General features: G+C 45.3%; 1 protein-coding gene across 1 annotated transcript in view; it reads right to left on the bottom strand.

The window, feature by feature from the left end:
- Positions 1 to 20,569, bottom strand: part of Ano2 (anoctamin 2) — a 336,055-nt gene that overhangs the window by 230,238 nt on the left and 85,248 nt on the right. Inside the window, exons 4-6 of the mRNA XM_055609405.1 lie at positions 7,082 to 7,233; positions 4,241 to 4,295; positions 1,661 to 1,712 (exon numbers count right to left, since the gene is read on the bottom strand). Of these exons, the coding sequence (XP_055465380.1) occupies positions 1,661 to 1,712; positions 4,241 to 4,295; positions 7,082 to 7,233 (259 nt within the window). The remainder of the gene's footprint in view (positions 1 to 1,660; positions 1,713 to 4,240; positions 4,296 to 7,081; positions 7,234 to 20,569) is intronic.

The following is a 20,569-nucleotide window of genomic DNA, read 5'->3' as shown; positions in this document are numbered from 1 at the left end:
CACACACACACACACACACACACACACACACACACACACACACACATTATATACGAAAAGGAGAAAGAAAACAAAATCAGTTCAAACAGCCGCTTCCTGTGACCTTCCAATAATCCTGGGGATTACCCTTCCCCAAAGCCCTAGCATTTAAGGACTTTCCATTTTATAAAGCAAACTCAGAATTGCCTGTTTAATCTTTACAAAAACTCTCAAAGATGAGTTTATGATCTCCATCCCACACAAAAGAAACCAGGTTGTAGAAAGGTTAAGTCACTGTCTGTGAACACAGTCAGAAACTCACCAGGGATCGCTATGGAACTAATAGGCTTGGCATTTTTAAAATTAATTCATTAGATAAAGTCAACTGAGGAGGATGTGCAAGGCAAGAAAGCTAGGTGCACAGGGGGGTGGGGGCAGAAATGATGGTTTCTACACATCTCCAGCACACACTGTCTGTGAGTCAAAGCCATGAGTATAGAGGCTAAGCAAGAAAGAGATTGAGGTCAGCGGACTCTCCAAAGAGAGCGTTGTGGGAGAACCAGCGGACTGGTGGTTTGATCTGGGAATGAGCAATGATAAGTTGGGGAGGTCGCAGCTCATGTTTTCACCTGGCCACCACATAAATCTCTGAGCGGTGCGTTACCATCAGGCTGCCCGCTTTAGTGTGTCCACTCTGAAGCGCTGAGGCTTATGCTCCAAAGGTACAGAAATCCTTGTATCTCCACCAGGTGAATGGATTCCACCAGTTACAGAGAAGAAAATGCTGGGTTTGAGAGAAGCACATTTGGACCTCACAGCCCTTTGCTGTATGCTCTTTATACTAGTCATTCTCCCTCTCTTCGGGGGGGGGGGGGGAGACAAGTTTCTTCATGCATGGAAGAAATGGCTAGACACACTTAAGACCTCTAAGATGCTTTTCATCCTATAAAATTTTCACAGTAACCTGAAAATTGGCCATGGTTACTTAAAGCAACTGGGTGCTGGTTAGTCTTGTCAACTTGATGCTTACAAGCTAGAGTCACCTGGGAAGAGGTAACCTCAGCTTGGGAACTGCCTCCCTCAGACTGGCCTGTAGTCCCATCTGCGGGGCCATTTTCTTAAGTGATAATTAATTGATGTTAGGAGGGCTGACCCTGTCGGTGTTACCATCTCTGGGCAAGCAAACCCAGGCTATCAAAGGCAAGGAGCTGAATAAGCCATGTGGAACAAACCAGTGAGCAATGTTCTTTCATGGACTCTGCTTCGGTTCTGCCCCCAGGTTCCTGCTCAACCTCCTGCCTCAGTTTCCCTCTTCCTGCCCATGTTGCTTTTGGTCATGTTGCTCATCCCGGCAACCAACAGAAAACTGGGACAAGGGAGTTGCAGCTGAAGGATAGGGATAAAGTGAAAAATGTGAGCAGAACTGGGAAGTGGAGGAAAGCCTTCAACTGTGAGCTGGAGGTCTGGGAGAGGTTTCATCAGCCTGGGAACCTCCTAAGCAGGCGGCAAAGGCATAGCGGGCCCCTCTGCTCTAGGGCCCAGACTGGCTGCTTCAGCTTGCAGCCCTGGTTTGCAGGGCGTGGGTCTACTGCTCTCCCGGTTGCCCACCAAGGAAGGTGTTGACAGGGCCGTCCCTGGCCCCTCACCACCTCATGGACCACCGCATGGGAGGGCTCCTTACCCATCGTGTTGTTGGCTCGAGAACAGGCTGTGCGCTTCAGAATCTCATGCACCTAAAAGGGAAGGACAGCAGGGCTATGATCGCCTGGATCACGTGCGTCACCACCCTGTGAGGCAGCCTGTCTGCGACAGAGGCACGGGCCTCATTTGGAGGGAGGGGACGCCAAGCATGTGCGGAGCTCATGGCCTACTTGTCAAACCCATTCAAGTGTAAGCATTTTGAGGAGGCAAAGAATTTAACCCCTCACACGCACCCCTCATCCCATCCCACCCTGAAGAATGAATCAATAAAAGGCTATAAATTGGCTGCAGTTGACAGAAGGGAAGAAAAGCAGAGGCAGCCTGCAACACAAGCACCCTTGAGGGCCAGGAAAGAAGAGAGAGAGAGAGAGAGAGAGAGAGAGAGAGAGAGAGAGAGAGGGAGGGAGGGAGGGAGAGAGAGAGCCTGTAAACACTTGCACTCATGCATGCACCTCAGGGAAGGTGGGACTCCCTTACAAGGCGCCTCCTCCACCAGTCAGAGGTGTGGGGTGGCTAGGAGAGCCTGAGGGGATGCTGAGAGGGCACATGGCATATGCAGTCAGGTGCAGAGGGGCCTGAGCCAACTCCAGAAGATCTGGTCCTCTGTTAGTAGCACTCTGTCAGAGAGAGGCCTAGGGGGCTTCTGGAAGACAGTGAACATGGCAGTGCCTGGTGCAAAAGAGTACGCCCTATCCTACCGTTCTCATTTGCCCAACCTGTTCCTGAGTTCCCACCCTGCCTGGTCACAACTGCTTTCTCCCACGGCAGAGGTGGGCAGTCTGCAGGCCTCCTGTTCTGTTGCAGCTCAAGTCTCACAAGCCTAAAAGAGCTAGAGAACTCTTGCACCATCCAGCTTGCCATGGGGACTAACTCATATGGAGGGGTGCTCTTTTCAGAGAAACTGAGGCTCTCTCAATTCCTGGCTCAGTGATGGCCATCTAATGACTTCCTTTTGAGACCCAAGCCTCAGCCAGGCCAAGCAAGGGCATCCTATCTGAAACAAAGGAACAAATAAATGGGCCAACAAAGATAGGGGCACAGGAAACAGTCACAAATGCATGCAAAAGAGACATCAATCAAAAGGCCACGGTGGTCAGGATGAAACCTAAGGCTCTATTTTGCCCTTCTCATGCTTTGGGGGTAGATAAAGAAAAGGAGGAAGCATAGAAAAGGAAGCTTCTTGAAGGAGGGATGAGTGAGGAATGTGTTTCATCATCATTATTCGCACTCCCATATTCCAGCCCCAGACCTAGAGGGAGTGGTAAATAAATAGTTTCCAGCAGAATGGGGCTCAAGAGTGTTTAATTCTGCTTCTAATACAGCAGTAATTCAATAGCGATAATAATTAGGAACAGCATTTATATGGCATTGTATTATTTTACAAGCACTTTGCAATAATCAGTTAATCTCCACACCCTGTACCTCCTCCTTTACCCCCAGTGTGGGGGCCAAGTGATGTTGAGAATTAATTGACTTATAATAGCATCAAAGAGAACAGGAAGTTTACACCCTTTTCCATAGGAAGGGAAAAGAAATCATATGTCCACTTTTTGATCCTTCCTAAGGCATGGCATGAAGGGACCAGAGATGTGTTTGTTTGTCCCTGTGTCTTGGTAATGCTCAGTGACTTTGCTCCCTAATCCTTTTACCCTCCTTATCACCAGGTGACTTGGAAAGTCTTTCTCGGTCTCCCTCCCTCCTTGATTCAGCACTGGAAATGTAAGCTCTTTCCTAAGGAACTTTTCTTGTACACTTCCCTTATGGGAATAAGTTCTAGCATTTTTCTGGCTCCTCTTGCCTTCCTCTGCCAACAGGCTATGTGTTCTCTAGAGTATTAGAGAATAAACTGAGGGGCAAATGAAGATACCCTATGTCTAGAAATGGGGCCACAAGAACAGACACAGATTCTTATTAAAATCAAACATCCAACACAATTAAAAATTTTGGTATAAAAGAAAAGAAAGGAAAAAGAAAGAGTGAAGAGGAAGGAGAGATGGAAAGAAAGAAGAAAGAATGGAAGGAAAGACAGAAGAATAGACAAGCTACAGTCAGGAATGCTGACTGTTTCATTACTGGGTACGCTGGCTAATTAGCATTTCCTGTGAAATAAATTTACATGAGTTCTTGCTGATGGGGTTGAATGAGAAAAAGTTCACAAAAAGGCACACTATCCCAGCAACCAGGACTACTTCTAGTCCTGTTCAGCCACTAACAATCTATATATCTTTTTCTAAGGTATTGTTTCTTAGAGCCTCAGTTTCTTTATCTGTAAACCAAGGGGTTACCCTAACTCGTGTCAAGTTTTGTAACATCCCCTGATTCTGTGATTCTAAGAAAAGTCTGCAAGAGAGTTCATAAGCCGCAACACCCCCTCGAGCCTTAGCAAAGGAACTTATTTGCTCTTTCTTGCACTAATGAGATGGGAAGCTCTTGGATGCCTTCCAGTCGCTAGGCAACTCCAAGCAAATAATGATGAGAGATAGCCAGGAGGGAAAGGAAATGCCCTGCCAACCACATACCCAGCCATTCCCAAAACCCTTTACTAACGCCCTTTACTTACAATGCGGCTCCGGGTGGCGTTGTCAAAGAAGGTGTCCTTTTCCTGGATATTGTACCTAGAGGATTCAAGAAAGCAAAAGGTGAACCCATTTCACTACCTCACCCTGACACCACTGTCCACACAGCCCAGGGCAAACCTTTAGGAAGCAACATGGCAAAACACAAAAGTTCTCACATACTCAAGCCAAAACGGCATGGGTGGCTTGTTTCGACCCAGGAATTCTGAAAACTCATTGTTGGAGATTGATCATAATGAAAATAAATGAGCAGAAGAAAAATATCATAAAAAGATCCAGTGCAAAGCTGTTCAACTTCAAAATTGATATGAAAGATTGCTATGAAAGAGTTGAAAATTGTAATTATGAAAAGTTTGTGATAGAAAACATTATACCATGACAGGTTTTCAAAATTAAAGCACATGGGAAATACACCCATGCCTGGACAAAGACAGTGAAAATTCAGGTTAAGGGGGGAGCCTAGTTTGGAGACATTGGGATTATAACTATTTGTCTTTCAAAATTCCATTTTTATTCTCACTGTCATTCCATTTGTAGATACGATACTCAATTATGAAAGTCCTGTAAGTGTTCAAACACTGAACAACAACAACAACAAAAGGCACTCAAAAGACAGTCAATGGGATCCAGAGTTCCAGGGCAGCCTGGGTTACACAGCAAGAACCTGGCTCAAAAACAGCAACACAAAGTTCCACAGCACCTGTGGAATGCTCCCCATGTCAGGGTCATTACCGAGGACATAGATTACTGGACCTTCTCCTTACTCTGCTGGGAATCATCAGTCACATGAGTCAAAATGACTGATGCAGAGTAAAGCAAGATGCTTGTGTAGGCTGTGGTTATGCAGGGTCAAAGACAAAGATCTGACTTCTTCTGATTGATAAGAACAGAATCTTATAGGGGAAAAAAATACCTGGCTGCTAACTGGCTTTAGAGGAGAGTAGAAGTGAAACACAGAAATGTATTGGAGATTGCTGATCAGAGGTCAGAGTTTACATGGATGAAAGCCGGGGGTGGGGGTGGGAGGAGCATGGAAAAAGCCAAAGACAAAAAGAGCAGCAGATTCACAATCTGTGGACCCTTGTGTGATACACTGATCTGCCGAGCAAGATATGAAATAGTGCCCTGACTGTCATGGAAATAATCAGTCACTTTCTCATTGGATTTGCCTGGTACTGTAAATCTAGACAAAAGCTCACAGCTGGAAAGGTCCTATTCCCTATGGTAACCTACTAGTCTTTCTTTGCTAAAAGGACATATTAACAAACTGCCTTCTAAATATTTGTTTTATATGCAAGATTAGGGCACTTTCAGTTTTGGTCAGAGAAGCTTCTTTTTGTGGTAAATGTGTCAAGAATAAGTGGTTCTTGAATGCTTACCCCTAAACAGAACATTTATATCACCCATTCTAAGGCTCTGAGAATTGAGAAAGAGGAGGAGAAAAAGGAAGAGGAGGAGAAGGAGGAAGAGGAGAAAGAAGAGCAGGAAACACTGTAGTAACTACAGGGGTAGGAGAAATAATCTTATGAACATTATATGGTCATTCGCTGCGCCCCTGAAATCAGAGTAGCTGTAGTTACCTGCACAAGATGGGCCCGGGGACCCTCATAAGTGACATTCCATCATAGATAGGAGAGGAGTTTTAGAAGCCTCGCCCTTCCCAAGAAGCCATTATTTGCTACTGGAAGTGGGGGGGTCGTTTTCTTCAGTGGTACAACTGCTGGTTAATTGCCCATACTTTATTATATAACTCATGGCCCCTACCTGTGAAAACTCAGTGTGTCACAAGAAAAGCAAACAAACAAGAAAAGATACAGAAGTATGAAAGAAGCTTATTGGGACGAAGAAAGGTCTCAGCAGAAATGGGAGAAAGATAAAATAAGGTAAAGAGCAGTATATATGTTCAAACTGCATTATACACATGCTTGAAGAAGGGGTGCCATGCCTGTTCTCGCTGTGTCGCTTAACATCTGTGTGAGCCTGGATTGGCCTTAAAATTTGTTTTCCTCTTTGGAGCAGAGGGAGAGTTCTAAGGTCACAAAGGCGGGTGGGGACTTGCTGTGGAACAGCATATGCACATTCAAAGAATTGTTATCAGTCATGGCAAGATAGTGGGACGTATCCTCTAAAGCTCACAGAGACACTGCTGAAACTGAAGGATCTTTCTGTCTTCTTGGGCCTCTACACCCCTTCTTTGCCTTACACGCTCAATTCTCATCACACCTGATAGCTACAGGTTTTCACCTGAGCTCCTAGTGCATGGCTTAGGTTGCTGCTTTCATTTCCTACCTCCCTATGGCCATTCCTTCTATAGCTTTCCCAAATGGTCATGCCTGCAAAGAGATTTTTATTCACTCTTCCTGGGTGGGGACAGCATTTCCACAGAACAAGGGGAGCCTGAGTAGGCGAAGGGTACATACAAATCAAGAATCTACCTCCACCATTTCTTTGTTTTATCATGTATTGGGAAAACCTAACCAGATAAACTTGGCAGAGGGCCTTCACCACAGAAAGAAAGCATTTTCCTTCTTGTGGAGTTTTACAGTTCAGGCCTGGCTGTCCCCTGGCTCTCCATCTAGCCTCTACAGTGGCCAAGAAGCAGACAGATGTTCCTGCATGAATGTCCAGGGCTGTTTGGAAAAGCTTCATGAGGGAAGGGCAGTCAGAAGCACAGGAACTATCTCCCCTGGAGAGCTGCCTCCTCTACCTGGATCCCAAGCCCCAGGGTCATCATTTCCCAAGCCTTAAGCCTCAGGCACAAAATAACACTGGAGGTCCTTCACCAGACCCTCTCATGTGCCTGCCCTAGTGGCTCCCATACTCACAGGTACATTTTTTCCCTGGAGAATGGGTAGGAGAGGTTTTTCATCCTGTTGTTGCTGTGTTCGGGAACTCTAGGCTGCAGCGGAGAGCTAAGCATCCGCAGAATGGCACTGAACTTCTTCGTGATGCTGCCTCCGGCTTTGATCTCGTACATCTATAAAAAACAAAGCACAGCACACCACCTGAAACACTTGAGGAACAGCAAGGGGCATAGGTCCCCGAGGGAAAGACTCTGAGTGAAAAAAGGGGGATGGAAGGAATAAGGAGCAGGGCTTTTTTTTTTTCTCCTCCATTACTTTTCAAAAGCCTCTCTCAGCCATGTGCTATTGGAGGTAGCCAGTACAAGGAAACATGCAGATTCCAAACTTTCTACCTGACTGTCCCAACATCTTACAGAAACCACAGGCTTACCGTGACAAAATGGCCATACCTCCATTGGATAAATGCGTATAGAATTATAGGAAAAAAAAATACTGGGTTCCTGACACCAGTGGCTCTGATTCCACACAGCCCAGCTAGATATTACATTAAGGATCCAAAAGGTGATTGCTGTTGTGCAGGGATGGCTGGTCAGGGAGCTTGGGGATGCTCCTGCCTCCTCTGCACTGAGGTTTCAGTGCATGTCATCATATTAAGCTCTTTGCATGGATGCTGGGGATGGAACTTGGGCCCCTGTGCTTGCATGGCAAGCACTTTATCAACTGAGCTATTGTCCCAGCCCCCACAAATACTAAACATTCAATGAGATCTGTCCTGACTAAGGTACAGACATACTATTATGATGATCACTAATAGATATAGCTCACATGGTGAGGGTTTTTTTTTTTTTAATGTGGCAGATACCACTTGTAATGTCTACATTTCAAATTTTATTTTTTTAAACATTTATTTTATTTTTTTATTATTAGTTACATTTTATTAACTCTGTATCCCAGCTCTATCCTGTTACCTCATTCCCTCCCAAACCTTCCCTCCCTCATCTCCTCCCTGCCCCTTTCCAAGTCCACTGATTGGGAAGGACCTCCTCCCCTTTCATCTGACCCTGTTTTATCAGGTATCTTCAGGACTGGCTGCAAAGTCCTCCTCTGTGGCCTAGCAGGGCTGCTCCTCACAGGACAGGAGCCTACTGCAGAGGGCCTCTGAAAGACTCTACCTAGCAGTGTATCAAAGCAGATACTAAGACTCATAACCAAGCCTTCAGCAGAGTGCAGGGAATCATATGAAAGAAGGGGGAGTTAGTATGACGTGGAAAGGATAGGAGCTCCACAAGGACCAAATATATCTGGGCACAGGGGTCTTTTCTGAGACTGACACTCCACCAAGGACCATGTATGGATATAACCTAGAACCTCTGCTTGGATGAAGCCCGTGGTAGCTCAGTAACCAATTGGTTTCCCATAGTAAAGGGAACAGGGACTATTTCTGATAGGAACTCAATGGCGGGCTCTTTGACCTCCCCACCCCCCAAATTTTGTTTTTTATTTCAATGTTTGTTTTTTTATGGGTGTTTTGCCCGCATGTGTGTCTATGCACCATGTGGGTACCTGGTACTCACTGAGGCCAGAAGAAGGCATCAGATCTCCTGCATCTGAAGGTTGTGAGTGTGGTCATAGGGATTGAATCAGGCCCTCTGACAGAACAGCCAGTGGGCTAAATCTCTAAGCCATCTCCCCAGTGCGCATGACAGCCTTTAGACTTCCAGGTTCACAGATGCAGTAATTTGAAGCATAGATGCCATAATTCAGAAATGCGGTATTAATGATGGATACAAGTTCTACACGGGTAATTCTCCTTTTAAGATACAGCATTCATTCCTACTCCTTCCTCAAACCTCGCTGGGCTTTGGAGCCACCTGATTAGCAAAAATGTGAGAGAAGGGACACTGGCCACTATCCTATAAGTTTAGTAGCCTTCCCTCCCATGTCCTAAAATGTTCTGAGAGTCCCCATTGAGGGAAAAGCACTTGGCCAGACTCCCTTCAAACAGCAGATATGGAAACAAACCCCCTTGAACCCCAAGCCACCCAGAGACCTCAGCTGCCACCAAGTAGAGTCAAATGATCCTGACCTTGCCTCTGCTCAAGTTACTGACCACAAAAAGCCACTCCTGCCTACTAACTTTGGCTACTGTTAAGCTACTAAAATCGGGTTAATTTTTCATGCTGCCGTGGATGAATAGAACAAGAGCCAGTACCCAGATATTCTGACTTAAAAGTCTGCCTTCTTCTCTGCCATGATATTCTCTAGTTGCTGAGAACAGTCATGAGGTGGTCCAAGATAAAGGCAGCCAAAGGTGAGCAGATGATCTCTGAGGCTCCAAGAAAGGTGGCAACACACTTTCAGCTGAGCAATCTGAAAAGTGTGTCACTGGTGTGTGTGACGTATGCTTCAGCTGGCTTCTTGCTCATATTGTAATGAGAATGATAGGCTGTGGGAGGGAGTCTTCCAAGCCAATAGCTGACCTAGAACTGCTTATTTCTTCTGAGGAGTTTATATGTATTTTCCGCTTAAAAATTAGCACAGTCCCCCTATTTAAAAAAAAAAAATCATAGGAAATTATTAGCTAGATGGTAAAGTTTTTTTTTTTTCCTTTTTGATCCAGTCTTATCTTTTTCTCCTGAGGAACTCTCTGTTAATAGTTTACAGTATATTTCGTCCAATCTTCATATATGTGTGTGTGTGTGTGTGTGTGTGTATGTATGTATACATATGCATGTATATATAGTACATACATACACACACATCACATTCATACTCACTGAGACTCTTCCATTTCCCACCATGAAAGAATAACAGAGACTAGTCCTGAGAAAATTTAAATATGCAGACAAAAATGCAAGATACAATGGTTTTCCAGAGAGTGGACATCAGGCAACAGAGGGAGAAAACAGACAAGGTGGGTCCCAGGGTTGTTCCAGGTCCCTTCCCTGAGAAGTCAGGGGAAACAAGTAGATCTCTCAGGGAATCTGTAACTCAGATTCCCTGAGTTACAGAGGCAGGAATATAAGCCTAGGGAGATCAAGACAAGAATCCATAAGAGAAGATGCAGCTCAGAGCACCACGGTGCTCTACTGAAGGTACCCCTTGAGCCTCATAGGTGTGGAAAAAAAAATGGCTCCATATTAGAGAAAGTGCCGTCTGGCAGGATGGAGAATGGCACCTATTTCCACAGGCCAGATGGGAAAACACTCTAATTCTTGGGGCATGGAGCAAACACTGGTTGACTTGGAAGTGGTGGGTAATGAGGCTTGGACTGAGTTCCTTCAGACCCACCTAACAGGTCATAAAAGAGGAAACTAGGCTAAGTAGCCCTGAAAATGTTTCCCAAGTCTAGCATAGCTGTGACTCAAAATATTTAAGGACAAGAAGCATACATTCATGGCACAAGCATTTCCGGCCATCTCCCAGAGGTCCTGAACTCAATAGTTAATGGTGTCAGGTGCTGGCAATGTGCAGGGATGACAAGAACTCGAACAATGACCCTGCCCCTTGCAGCTTGCTTGGCAGCTCATGCGGCACCAGAACCGTGAGCAGCTTCTCATCAGAACCCATGAAGACCCTGCAAGCCCTACCAGCGAGGAACGGGACCACCACCTCACAGATGAGAAAAGCAAGGCTCAGGGGTACAGGGAATTGCCAGAGTTAGACATAAAATTGAGCCTAAAACCCAGGTCTCCTGGATGCCCTCTCTAGGACTCTTCTTTTACCTAGACAGCCTTCCATCCTCAGCAAAGCCCCATGGTCTGCCCCAGATGAGAAAGCATGCTAGAATGCCCCCTTTCAGCCCAGTGGCCTAGGGTTTCATTTCACCTTCCCAGAAAGACACTCAATGCTCTTTATTATTAATAATAATCAGCAGTGGCATCATTATTACTGTTATTCTTGGACATCAGAGGATGATGAACATCCTCGGAAATGGCGAGACACATGTTAACCAGCTGCTCCCCATTAGGCCTCCCTGGGTACACGATGCGCCTCCCTGGGTACACGTTTTGCCTTTCATGTGTTTAAAATCATAAATAATCGTTAAAGTATGTTGCTCTTATTTTTTATTCCTGGGCTCAAATGTGGTTCTCATAAAAGCTTGCTTTGGCCCCACTGTCACAGTCTAAGGGGTTCACTGAGATTTCTTTTGTCTTACTTCTTTCTTCCTCCTAGTCTCTCTCCATCTCCCCCCCCCATGGGGGCACATCAGTGTGGTCCCAAGGCTGATTTGTTTCCTCTCTGCATTAAAATCATGTGCTTTCCTGAGACACTGGGAGCTAAGGTTCTAGTGGTCTCTATCTTGGACAACAATCAAGTCATTGTCCCCACTTTACAGATAAGAACATTGCAAGTATAATGAATATACATCGAGGACCCCCACCAAAACAAGAAAAATTTATAGCAAGACAAAATATAAATGCTCCAGCCCCAATGATCCCTCGCTCACTTTTCTCTACAGTGGCCTGTGAGGAGCTCTCTCTGCAAATGGCAGGACAGGTCAGGCAGCAAGATTATAGGCCAGTGATAAAGATGGGTACTGCCCCACCTGGGCAGAAGGAAAGTCAGTCCACCTGTCTCTCTGCCTGTTAGTTTTTCCTCAATTAGCCCAACACCTGTTGTCAGGTGTTCAGCTGTCACTCTTTCTAGCATCTCTCTCATCTCAACAGAGTGTCTGAAGGTTACCTCATGCCTTCAGCTCCCTTTACCAAAAGCTGCACCAGGCAGAGAAGTGAGACACACAAGATGACATGGGGACACGGGCATGAGGTGAACAAGGAGGGAAGGTTAGGCAGCCAGAGAAGAGGAAGCCAAGCAAAGATTTGTAGACCTTGCCCACTGCTTTCGGTGTTAGACTCAGCATGTGCTGCTCCAGGTCTGAGGAGTTCCAGGCTGCTAAGCCTCTGTCCTCACTCACTGCCCATAAGCACATTTGTCTGCGCATGTGAGTGCTAAGCTGTCCCCTCCCCCCACCAAAATGGAAGCAACACCAGGAGCTGAGAAATTGAGTTGTAAACCTGAAGCCAGAAGGGAGGTCTTGGTGGGCATACCCAGAGACTGAACAGCACCTCACCTCTCTACCTATGCCTACAGGTTGCATTTCCTGTAGGTAGCGACCATGTAGATCATGACATGCTGACAAAAAAAAAAAAAAAAAAAAAAAATCCTTCTCTGTTGTCTGATTCTGTATTAGTTTATGGTCTTTATTTCTGTTGTCAGCATGTCCTCTACACATGAATGAATGTTTGCTGACTTTTAAATATTGGGATAAAATCCAAGCTTTTTAAATTACATGGCTGACAAGGGCTGGGCCTCCAGGCCTTTCTCCCTCTCATTCTCTTCCGCTCACAGTCTGTGCTGTACCCACACCCATTCTTCTCAGCTCCTCTCCCAGGCAGGAGTTTTTGACCTTGAGAGCTGAGGATGTATCTTTCCCTCTCTGGAAATGTTCTCATTTGCCCTCCCAACTTACCAACTCCTGCCCAGCCTTCAGAGATGAGCTTAAATGCTCACCCACCCGCATCCAAACAAGTTTCCTCCCGTGGGCTCTTATTAAACGCCCCTCTTGTTTTTCTCTTGGTGGCTTTCAATTTACAACTAGTCATAAAATGCTGAATTCTCACCACATAAAAGCCGCCAGGGCCAGAGGACACAGTGACTACTGCATTGGCAGAGCATCTAGCGTATACTGATTTTCAGAGATTTTCATCTGACGGGTGGATGATGAAGGATGGAGAATGGATAGATGAATGGAGGATGGACCAGAACAGACAGAACAAGTAAAGCTGTGGTGGGAAATTAATTTCTACATCAAACGTGACAGAATCTGCTCAGAAATCCCTGGTTATGGTATGGACATTGATGTCCGCAGAAGAAGCCACTTCATGCTTGGGGTAATAAACATGTGGTTCAGGTTTCTCCTTGCCCCCTAGTCAGGAGATAAATGGAGCTGAAAGTACCACTGTGATTTTGCACCTGAGCTTGACACTTCAGTTCCAGTTGGTAGAGAGCTGATAAATGGATAAGGATCGCCCAAGAAAAGGATAACAGGGGTAAGGGTGCTGATGTTGGTTTTCATGGTGGAAGTATGCCCACCACAGCCTATTCCAAGCGGCCGATTGCACAACAATAGCTTACAAACCTCTCAAAAATATAACAGTCCATTTCAGGAGCCATTAGGAGCCAGTCTGTCTCTGAAAAAGCTCACTTTGAATAGGAGTTCGTCCAGGAGTCCCAATACAGGAAGTGCAGGAAACTGATGCCCCATCCCTTACCCTCTGCTTCTCCACCATGCTGACTCCTTTCCATATGGTCACAGACATGCTGTTGTTCTTCACTGTCAGCCTGACTGGCGTGGGACTCACCTAGGAAACACACCACTGGGTGTGCCTGAAATGGTGCTTTCAGATAGACCTAACTGAGAAGGGGAGAACCACTGTCGATGTGGACATAGGCTTACTGAGGCCAAGGACCTCTAGGTGACCTAAAACAAAGACATCCACCCAAGCTGCAACTTCCTCTGCCTTCTATTTCCTGGTCTGCCTGAATGAGAGGATTCCTGCCCACACAGACTCTGCTATACCTTTTGCCACCATGATGGGCAGTTTCCTCTCAAACTGTAAGCCAAATAAGTCCTTCTCCCACACATTGCTCTTTTCTGTCAGGTTCTTTACCATGGTGACAAGAAAAGAGACTTTAAAAGAAAGCATGGCCACCCTGGGTTCCCTGATTTTAAGCCTTCTACTGGACCACATGTCCTGATTTACTCTCTTTGTGCTTGCCTTATTGCTAACAGCTCCATCTCTCTCAAAACTGACCTCTTATGGATCTGATGGCCAGCCTGCCCACACACTCCACTCTTAGCCCTGCTATCAGCCTCTTGTCCAGGTCCCAGCCCCTGCCAGGTGCCCAGCTTGGCACGGAACTCACTATATAGCCTACGCTGGCTTGAAACTCACAACAATCCTGCTTCAGCATCCTGAGTGCTAGAGTCACAGGGCAGGGGCCACCACACTGGCTCATCTCCATGTTCCTAACTACCACACTGGCTCATCTCCATGTCTCCAGTTCTTGGGTCAAGCTCCTCCACTCACAGTCCTCTGTCATTCACAGGGTCATGGCATATCCACATCCCAGCTAGGCTTCTTCCTCAGAGCCGTGGCACGTGGGTGCCGCCACTCTCAGCCTGCCCCCTTCTGACGTTGAAGCAGAGAAGCATGGCAGAAAACAAAAGGGACCTTCAAACGTCCTGCACTCTTTCCAGCTATTTCTAGTCATCAAAGAGCATGCACCAAAACATCCATAGAGAAATCAAGTCTGAGCCTTCCCCCTGCAGGGTGCTTATACTAAAAACAAGTGGTTGATAATGGGGGACAGCAAAAGGACAGCCCTTCCTCGAGCCCTCCCTATATAAACAGCTACAGGTCTGGTTCACCTAAAAATCATTCATGATGATAATAGAATCTGTCCAGAGACACATTCCAAAGGCTAGATAGACAGTGAATTCTCTCCCCACAACCAAAATTTTACATGTTTCTTTTTTTATTATTAATTACAATTTATTCACTTTGTATCCCACCTGTAGCTCCCTCCCTTGTTTCCCCCCCAATCCTGCCCTCCCTCCCTCTTCTCCACCCTTGCCCCTCCCCCAGTTCACTGATAGCGGAGGTCCTCCTCCCTTTCCATATGATCCTACCTAGTCTATCAGGTCTCATCAGGAGTGGCTGCATTGTCTTCCTCTGTGGCCTGGTAAGGCTGCACCCCCTTGAGGGAGAGGTGATCAAAGGGCAGGCCACTGAGTTCATGTCAGAGATAGTCCCTGTTCCCATTACTAGGGAACCCACTTGGACATTGAGCTGCTATGGGCTATATCTGTGCAGGGGTTCTAGGTTATCTCCATGCATGGTCCTTGGTTGGAGTATCAGTCTCAGAAAACACCCCTGTGTGATTTACAAGTTTCTAACTGCAATAAAAGTCATGGAGTTTCTGTTGATATTGTATCTTATTTTATTTGGGGTTTTGGTTTTTTTGTTTTTTGTTTTGTTTTGTTTTGTTTTTTGAGGTCTCACTATGTAGCCCAGCTGCCCTAGAACCCATGATTCCCTTGCCTGCTCTTCTGTACTGACTGGCTTTATGTCAATTTGACACAAGCTAGAGTCATCAGAAAAGATGGCGACTCAAATAAACTGTCTCTACAAGATTAGGCTTTAGGCAAGCCTGTAGGGCAGTTTCTTAATTGGTGATTAATGGGGAAAGGCCCAGCCCATTACAGGAGATGCTATTCCTGCTCTGATGGTCCTAGGTTCTGTAAGAAAGCATACTGAGCACCTCATGAGGAGCAAGTCAGTAAGGAGCACCCTCCATGGCCTCTGCATCAGCCCCTGCCTCCAATTTCCTGCCCTATTTGGGTTCCTGTCTGTACATTCTTCAATTATAGACTATGATGCAGAAATTTAAGACAAATAAACCCTTTCCTCCCCAACTTGCTTGGTCGTGGTGTTTCATCACAGCAATGATATCCTAAGACACTTCAGGTGCTATGACTCCAGATGTGGACCACTGCACCCAGGTCCCCTGACTTTAACTTTCTGGATTTAAACAGATCACCATTCGATGAAGGAACTAATTGTCAAGTAATGCGGGTGGCTGCTACAACTGAATTTCACTTGACAGGAGACAGGTATGAACTTAGACACCTATTTTTATATAGACAGACTCTCCTAAAGATCAGACTAAAAGAAGGTCCTGGGGCTGAGGGAGCAAGAGTCATTGGGGCAATTGATAGTTCAATTGATCTAGAGCATACTGAGCAACTATTACTTCAATGGCATACAATTATTTTCAGGAAATGCATAAGAAACGTGAGTTCCTGGTCTGAGATATTTAGAGCACAGGTGAAACCCAAGCATAACTCCCTAAAGCCTCTGGAAACAAAACGCCAATTGGTAAGGCAAACATTGCGTATATAGTGACTAAGAATCCAAGAAAGGAGAGATGGGTTCAGGCTGAAGAAACAAAGGAGGATCAATAAGGGATGGAGATGAGCTCAGGTGGTTTATTCAGGGAAGAGTAGGAAGCCATTATAAGACCTGGGACAAGTGCTCTTGGGAAGGACTATCTCATAGAAGAAAAAGAAGGAAGCCAGTTGGTGTTCTAGAAAAGTCTACATCAAGGAGATTTTGTAGACCCCAGAGAGAGGCCTGGTTGGAAGAAGGGCAGTACAGGTGGGCAGAACTCAAAGAAGGACCAGCAATGCCATCAGGGCTAGGGATCTAGCAGCTGCAGGTATAGGTCAGGCAGCTAGGCTAGGTGGGACAACTCACTACAGCCCAGAGAGAGAGCAGAGAGCCATGTGTAGGACAGCTGGATCCAGGAGAGTGTAAGTGAGGGACCCCTAAGAGAATCTGTCCAGGCCTCAGGCCTCTCCTCTAAGCAACAAGAGTAAAAGCCCCACCCACCCATAGCTCCATACCACACTGCTTCAGGGCATTAGCCGAGCTTCCACAGAAAAGAATGTGAAGCACGATGGAACCACGTCTCTCCTGTCTACAAGCTTCAATTAGCCAGATAAAATGCAACAGTAAATGCTTCTTGAGTATGTTGGATCATAGAAATGTTTCATTGTATAAGCCAAGTGTACTAGTCATAATAAACCCCGAAAAGTGCCCTTCCAGATGAGACTGCACAATCTGACCCAAAAGCATAAGGAAATATTATATTTACATTTCAGCTGACTTACTCATTTGACCATGAAATTATACCTGTGACTACAAGTCTTGATTTTAAGATACTTCATCCCGGATCACCATTATTCAAAGTGGCTTCAGGAAAAATTCTTCTCAAAGTCAAGGGTGGCAATAAGAAAAATTGGACAAGCTTTAAAATATACAAATGCCTTTATCTGGAAAAGCAAAGGCTTTTACCGATCAATCTACTGGTTGTCTTTGGAAATATGAGTAAGAATGGAAAAGAAATGTTAAATTAAATAAGCCTCGCTTGTTGGTGTTATGCACACTGAGTCCTTTCCACTACCCCTGTCAGAACCTCCTGACTCATCTAAAAGCAATAGAAGAATATAGAGAAGTGGCAAATAGAAAGATCTATAAACAAAGAGCTCGCCATCCTACAGCAGACTCAAAGGCAGGCAGTGGAGAAGACCTTCAAGGCCATCTTAGATGTTGTCAAACAGATTTTGGTATGCAGAGCAAGTCAACAGGTCCACCTAAGGTCCCTGTACTGAGCTGTTTGCTGACTGCTTCCTGACAGAAGGATATGGTCACTTCAAAGGACTGCCATCACAAGCTGCTACAAGCCACGTGACTTGAAATAACCGATATTGTTCTCCTGTATTATAGAGGCAACAAGTCTGAAATGAAAGTGTCAGGGGCTGTGCCAATTATAAAGATGCTAAGGGTGAGGTTTTCCATAGCGTTCCCAGCTTCTGATGTCAGCAAGTATTCCCTGACTTGACTTTATCACTCAGTCTCTGCCTCCTCTATGTAGCCCTCTCCCCTCAGGCTTTGTTCCATATCATCTTGTGCCTTTCCCTCCTAAGAACATTAGATTTAGAGCTCACACTAGATCAAGAATGACCTTCTTCTAAAATCTTTGCTTAATAACATCCATGCCAAATGCACCACATTCACAGGGTCCAAAGCCAGGACTGGGGTATACCTTTTCTATGCCATTGCAAAGGTCTATAATCCTAAGGGATTTAAAATACAGGTCTTGGAGGGGACGGGAACTCCACAAGGAGAGCAACAGAACAAGATAATTTGAACACAGGGAACTTCCCAGAGACTCATACTCCAACCAAGGACTATTCGTGGAGATGACCTGGAACCCCTGCACAGGTGTAGCCCATGGCAGTTCAGTGTCCAAGTGGGTTACATAGTAATGGGAAGAGGGACTGCCTCTGACATAATCTGATTGGCCTGCTCTTTGATCACCTCCCCCTGAGGGGGGAGCAGCCTTACCAGGCCACGGTAGAGGACAATGCAGCCAATTTTGATGAGAACTGATAGACTAAGATCAGAAAGGAGAGGAGAACCTCCCCTATCAGTGGACTTGGGGAGTGGCATGCATGCAGAAAGGGGAGATAGGGTGGAATCGGGAGGGGAGGAGGGAGGGGCTTATGGGGGGATACAAAATGAATAAAGTATAATTAATAAAAAATTAAAAAAAAAATACAGGTCTTGGGACATTTTGCTTCATGGACTGATCTGTGGGGTGTCCAGATATTTAGTCAAACAGTTTTGTGGATGTATTTGTGAGGAACCTTTGGGGATAAGATGAGCATTTGACTAGGTAGACCAGTACACTAGGTAGACCAGTAGGCTTCCCTCCCTAATGTGGTCTGAACAGCCTGTAGCTGACATTTACTGCTTTGTGGGTTCTTCTTTCACCGTTGTCCACCTCCTTTCCACCCTTTCAACCCCTAACACTAAATATGAGAGAAAAAAGATAGAGAGGAAAGGGGGTGGTGTTATCATTAGACTACTTTCTGCTGATTAGGGCTGTTGAGCTCCTTGGGGCAAGTTTGATCTTCACTGTCAGGAATATCTAATTTTTTCTTTTTTCTTCTTTGGGCATGACCTCTTTACAAACCATGACCAACAGCTTCCAACCACTGACCAGTGACCCACTATCGGGGCTCTAGAATTTATCTATCCTCTCAAAAGTCTCCATAATTCTACATATCACACACTCACAGAAACTATCTGCAGCTGGCAAATCACGCTTCTGCTAGAGCACGAGACAAATCACAGTCAGCTACTGCAAAGCATTCCCACATCCACACACCTGGGATTAAAACAAAAACATATTCATAATATTTTCTTTTTCTTTTTCTTTTTTAGAAACCAAAATTCCAAAATTTTCTCTATAGAAGCCTCTCCCACATATAAGGGGGGTTCCTCCTGCCTGAGTGCCTTAAGCTAGGATATCAATCATTTTCTTCTGCCTATAGAATTAAACTGAACATTAGTTTTGTGGTCTTAATGCTGCCACCTTTCAGGTTGGTATTTATACACGTTCTCCAGATTCTCAGGCTTGAACTACTCAGTTGCATCTAGGGTGTCCAACTTACTGACTGCAGATCTTGGGATTCCACAGCTTCCATAACTAACTTATAGTTTCTCTTTCTCTCTCTTTTCCCCCCCTCTCTCTCTCTTTCTCCTGTTTTACTAGAGAGCCCCAGCTAATAATCGTACCTGAATAAATGAGAAGCAAGAAGTTCTGTGTTCCCAGAAAAGAACAGTCTCTGAAGCAGGACAAAGCCATAAGTTGGGAGCAAGGAAGAATACATCCTAGAAGACTTTGAGAAGTCAGGTAGCCAAACCAGGATCCCTAGAGAGGCAGTGACAAGTATCTAAGAACAATTTCCAAATTTACAAAGCTTCATGAAGTCAATACTTGTCTCCTAAGAGGCTACTCAAGATAATTAAAATGTCAGGCTTCTTCCTTTTTTAATTGGAATTATGCCAGCTTGGTTTGGTTGTCTCACACTTATGAAATGTTGATATTTGTGTGATCTCTGTTAGGGAAAGGGGGATATGGGTAATTCTTTAATAATCACTGATTTATAACCATGGACTTCAAAACATGGGCTCCATGAGGTCGACTGCATTTAACCTTTATCTTTGAGTTATTAGTTCATCAGAAATTTGCATAAATTATTTTACATTAAAGCCCTCCCTGAACTATATTTTAACATTAAATCCTCTATTTTTATCCAAAAATTGGTATAAGGAGTGGTCGCATACAGATCATCCTAGGGATGTCTGTAACACCCCACACACACTCCCATATGCATAGGGAAGATGGCACAAGTAGGAGAAATGTTTATAAGAGCCAAAAGGTCAGAAAGGACAGGAGTGAAACAGTATCTTCTGCACACGACAGGGTAATTGCGCTCATGAACTCACAGCAGCTGCGGTTCCCTGCACAAGGTCAGGTCAGCCAATAGTCCAGTATGGACGGGGAGGTGTTGACAAGGCTTCAGCCCTGATTGAGGAGCTATGGATGCCTGGTGGTTTCTGGTCAGTTTTCTTTAAGGATGTGGCTCTCCCCCAGGAAGCTGTGTTTCAATGCATGAGTATATGGGAAGCACAAATTGGTCTGAATGGGTTATTTAAAAAAAGAAAAAAAAAAAAAGAGGAGAGTAAACGCACAAAGTTGAGGAGGTAAAGAGATAGGAGTGGATCTGAGAGAATCTCAGAGTAGGAGTGAGGAGGGTGAATATAATCAGAACACATCATGGTGGTTTGAATGAGAATGGTCCACATAGGCTCAGGTATTTGAAAGCTTATTCGCTGGGGAGTAGAACTGTTTGAAAGGATTAGATGGATTAGGAGGTGTGGCCTTGTTAGAGGAACTGTGTCACTGGGTGTGGGCTTTGAGGTTTCAAAAGACCATGCCAGGTCCAGTGTGTGTGTGTGTGTGTGTGTGTGTGTGTGTGTGTGTGTGTGTGTTCCTACTGCCTGTGGATCAGTTTGTAAGGTCCTCAGC

The sequence above is a fragment of the Psammomys obesus genome, unplaced genomic scaffold (genome assembly GCF_907164565.1).
Source record: "Psammomys obesus unplaced genomic scaffold, mPsaObe1.curated_primary_1811, whole genome shotgun sequence".
Taxonomy (NCBI): Eukaryota; Metazoa; Chordata; class Mammalia; order Rodentia; family Muridae; genus Psammomys; species Psammomys obesus.
This window is presented reverse-complemented; position numbering and strand designations above follow the sequence as displayed.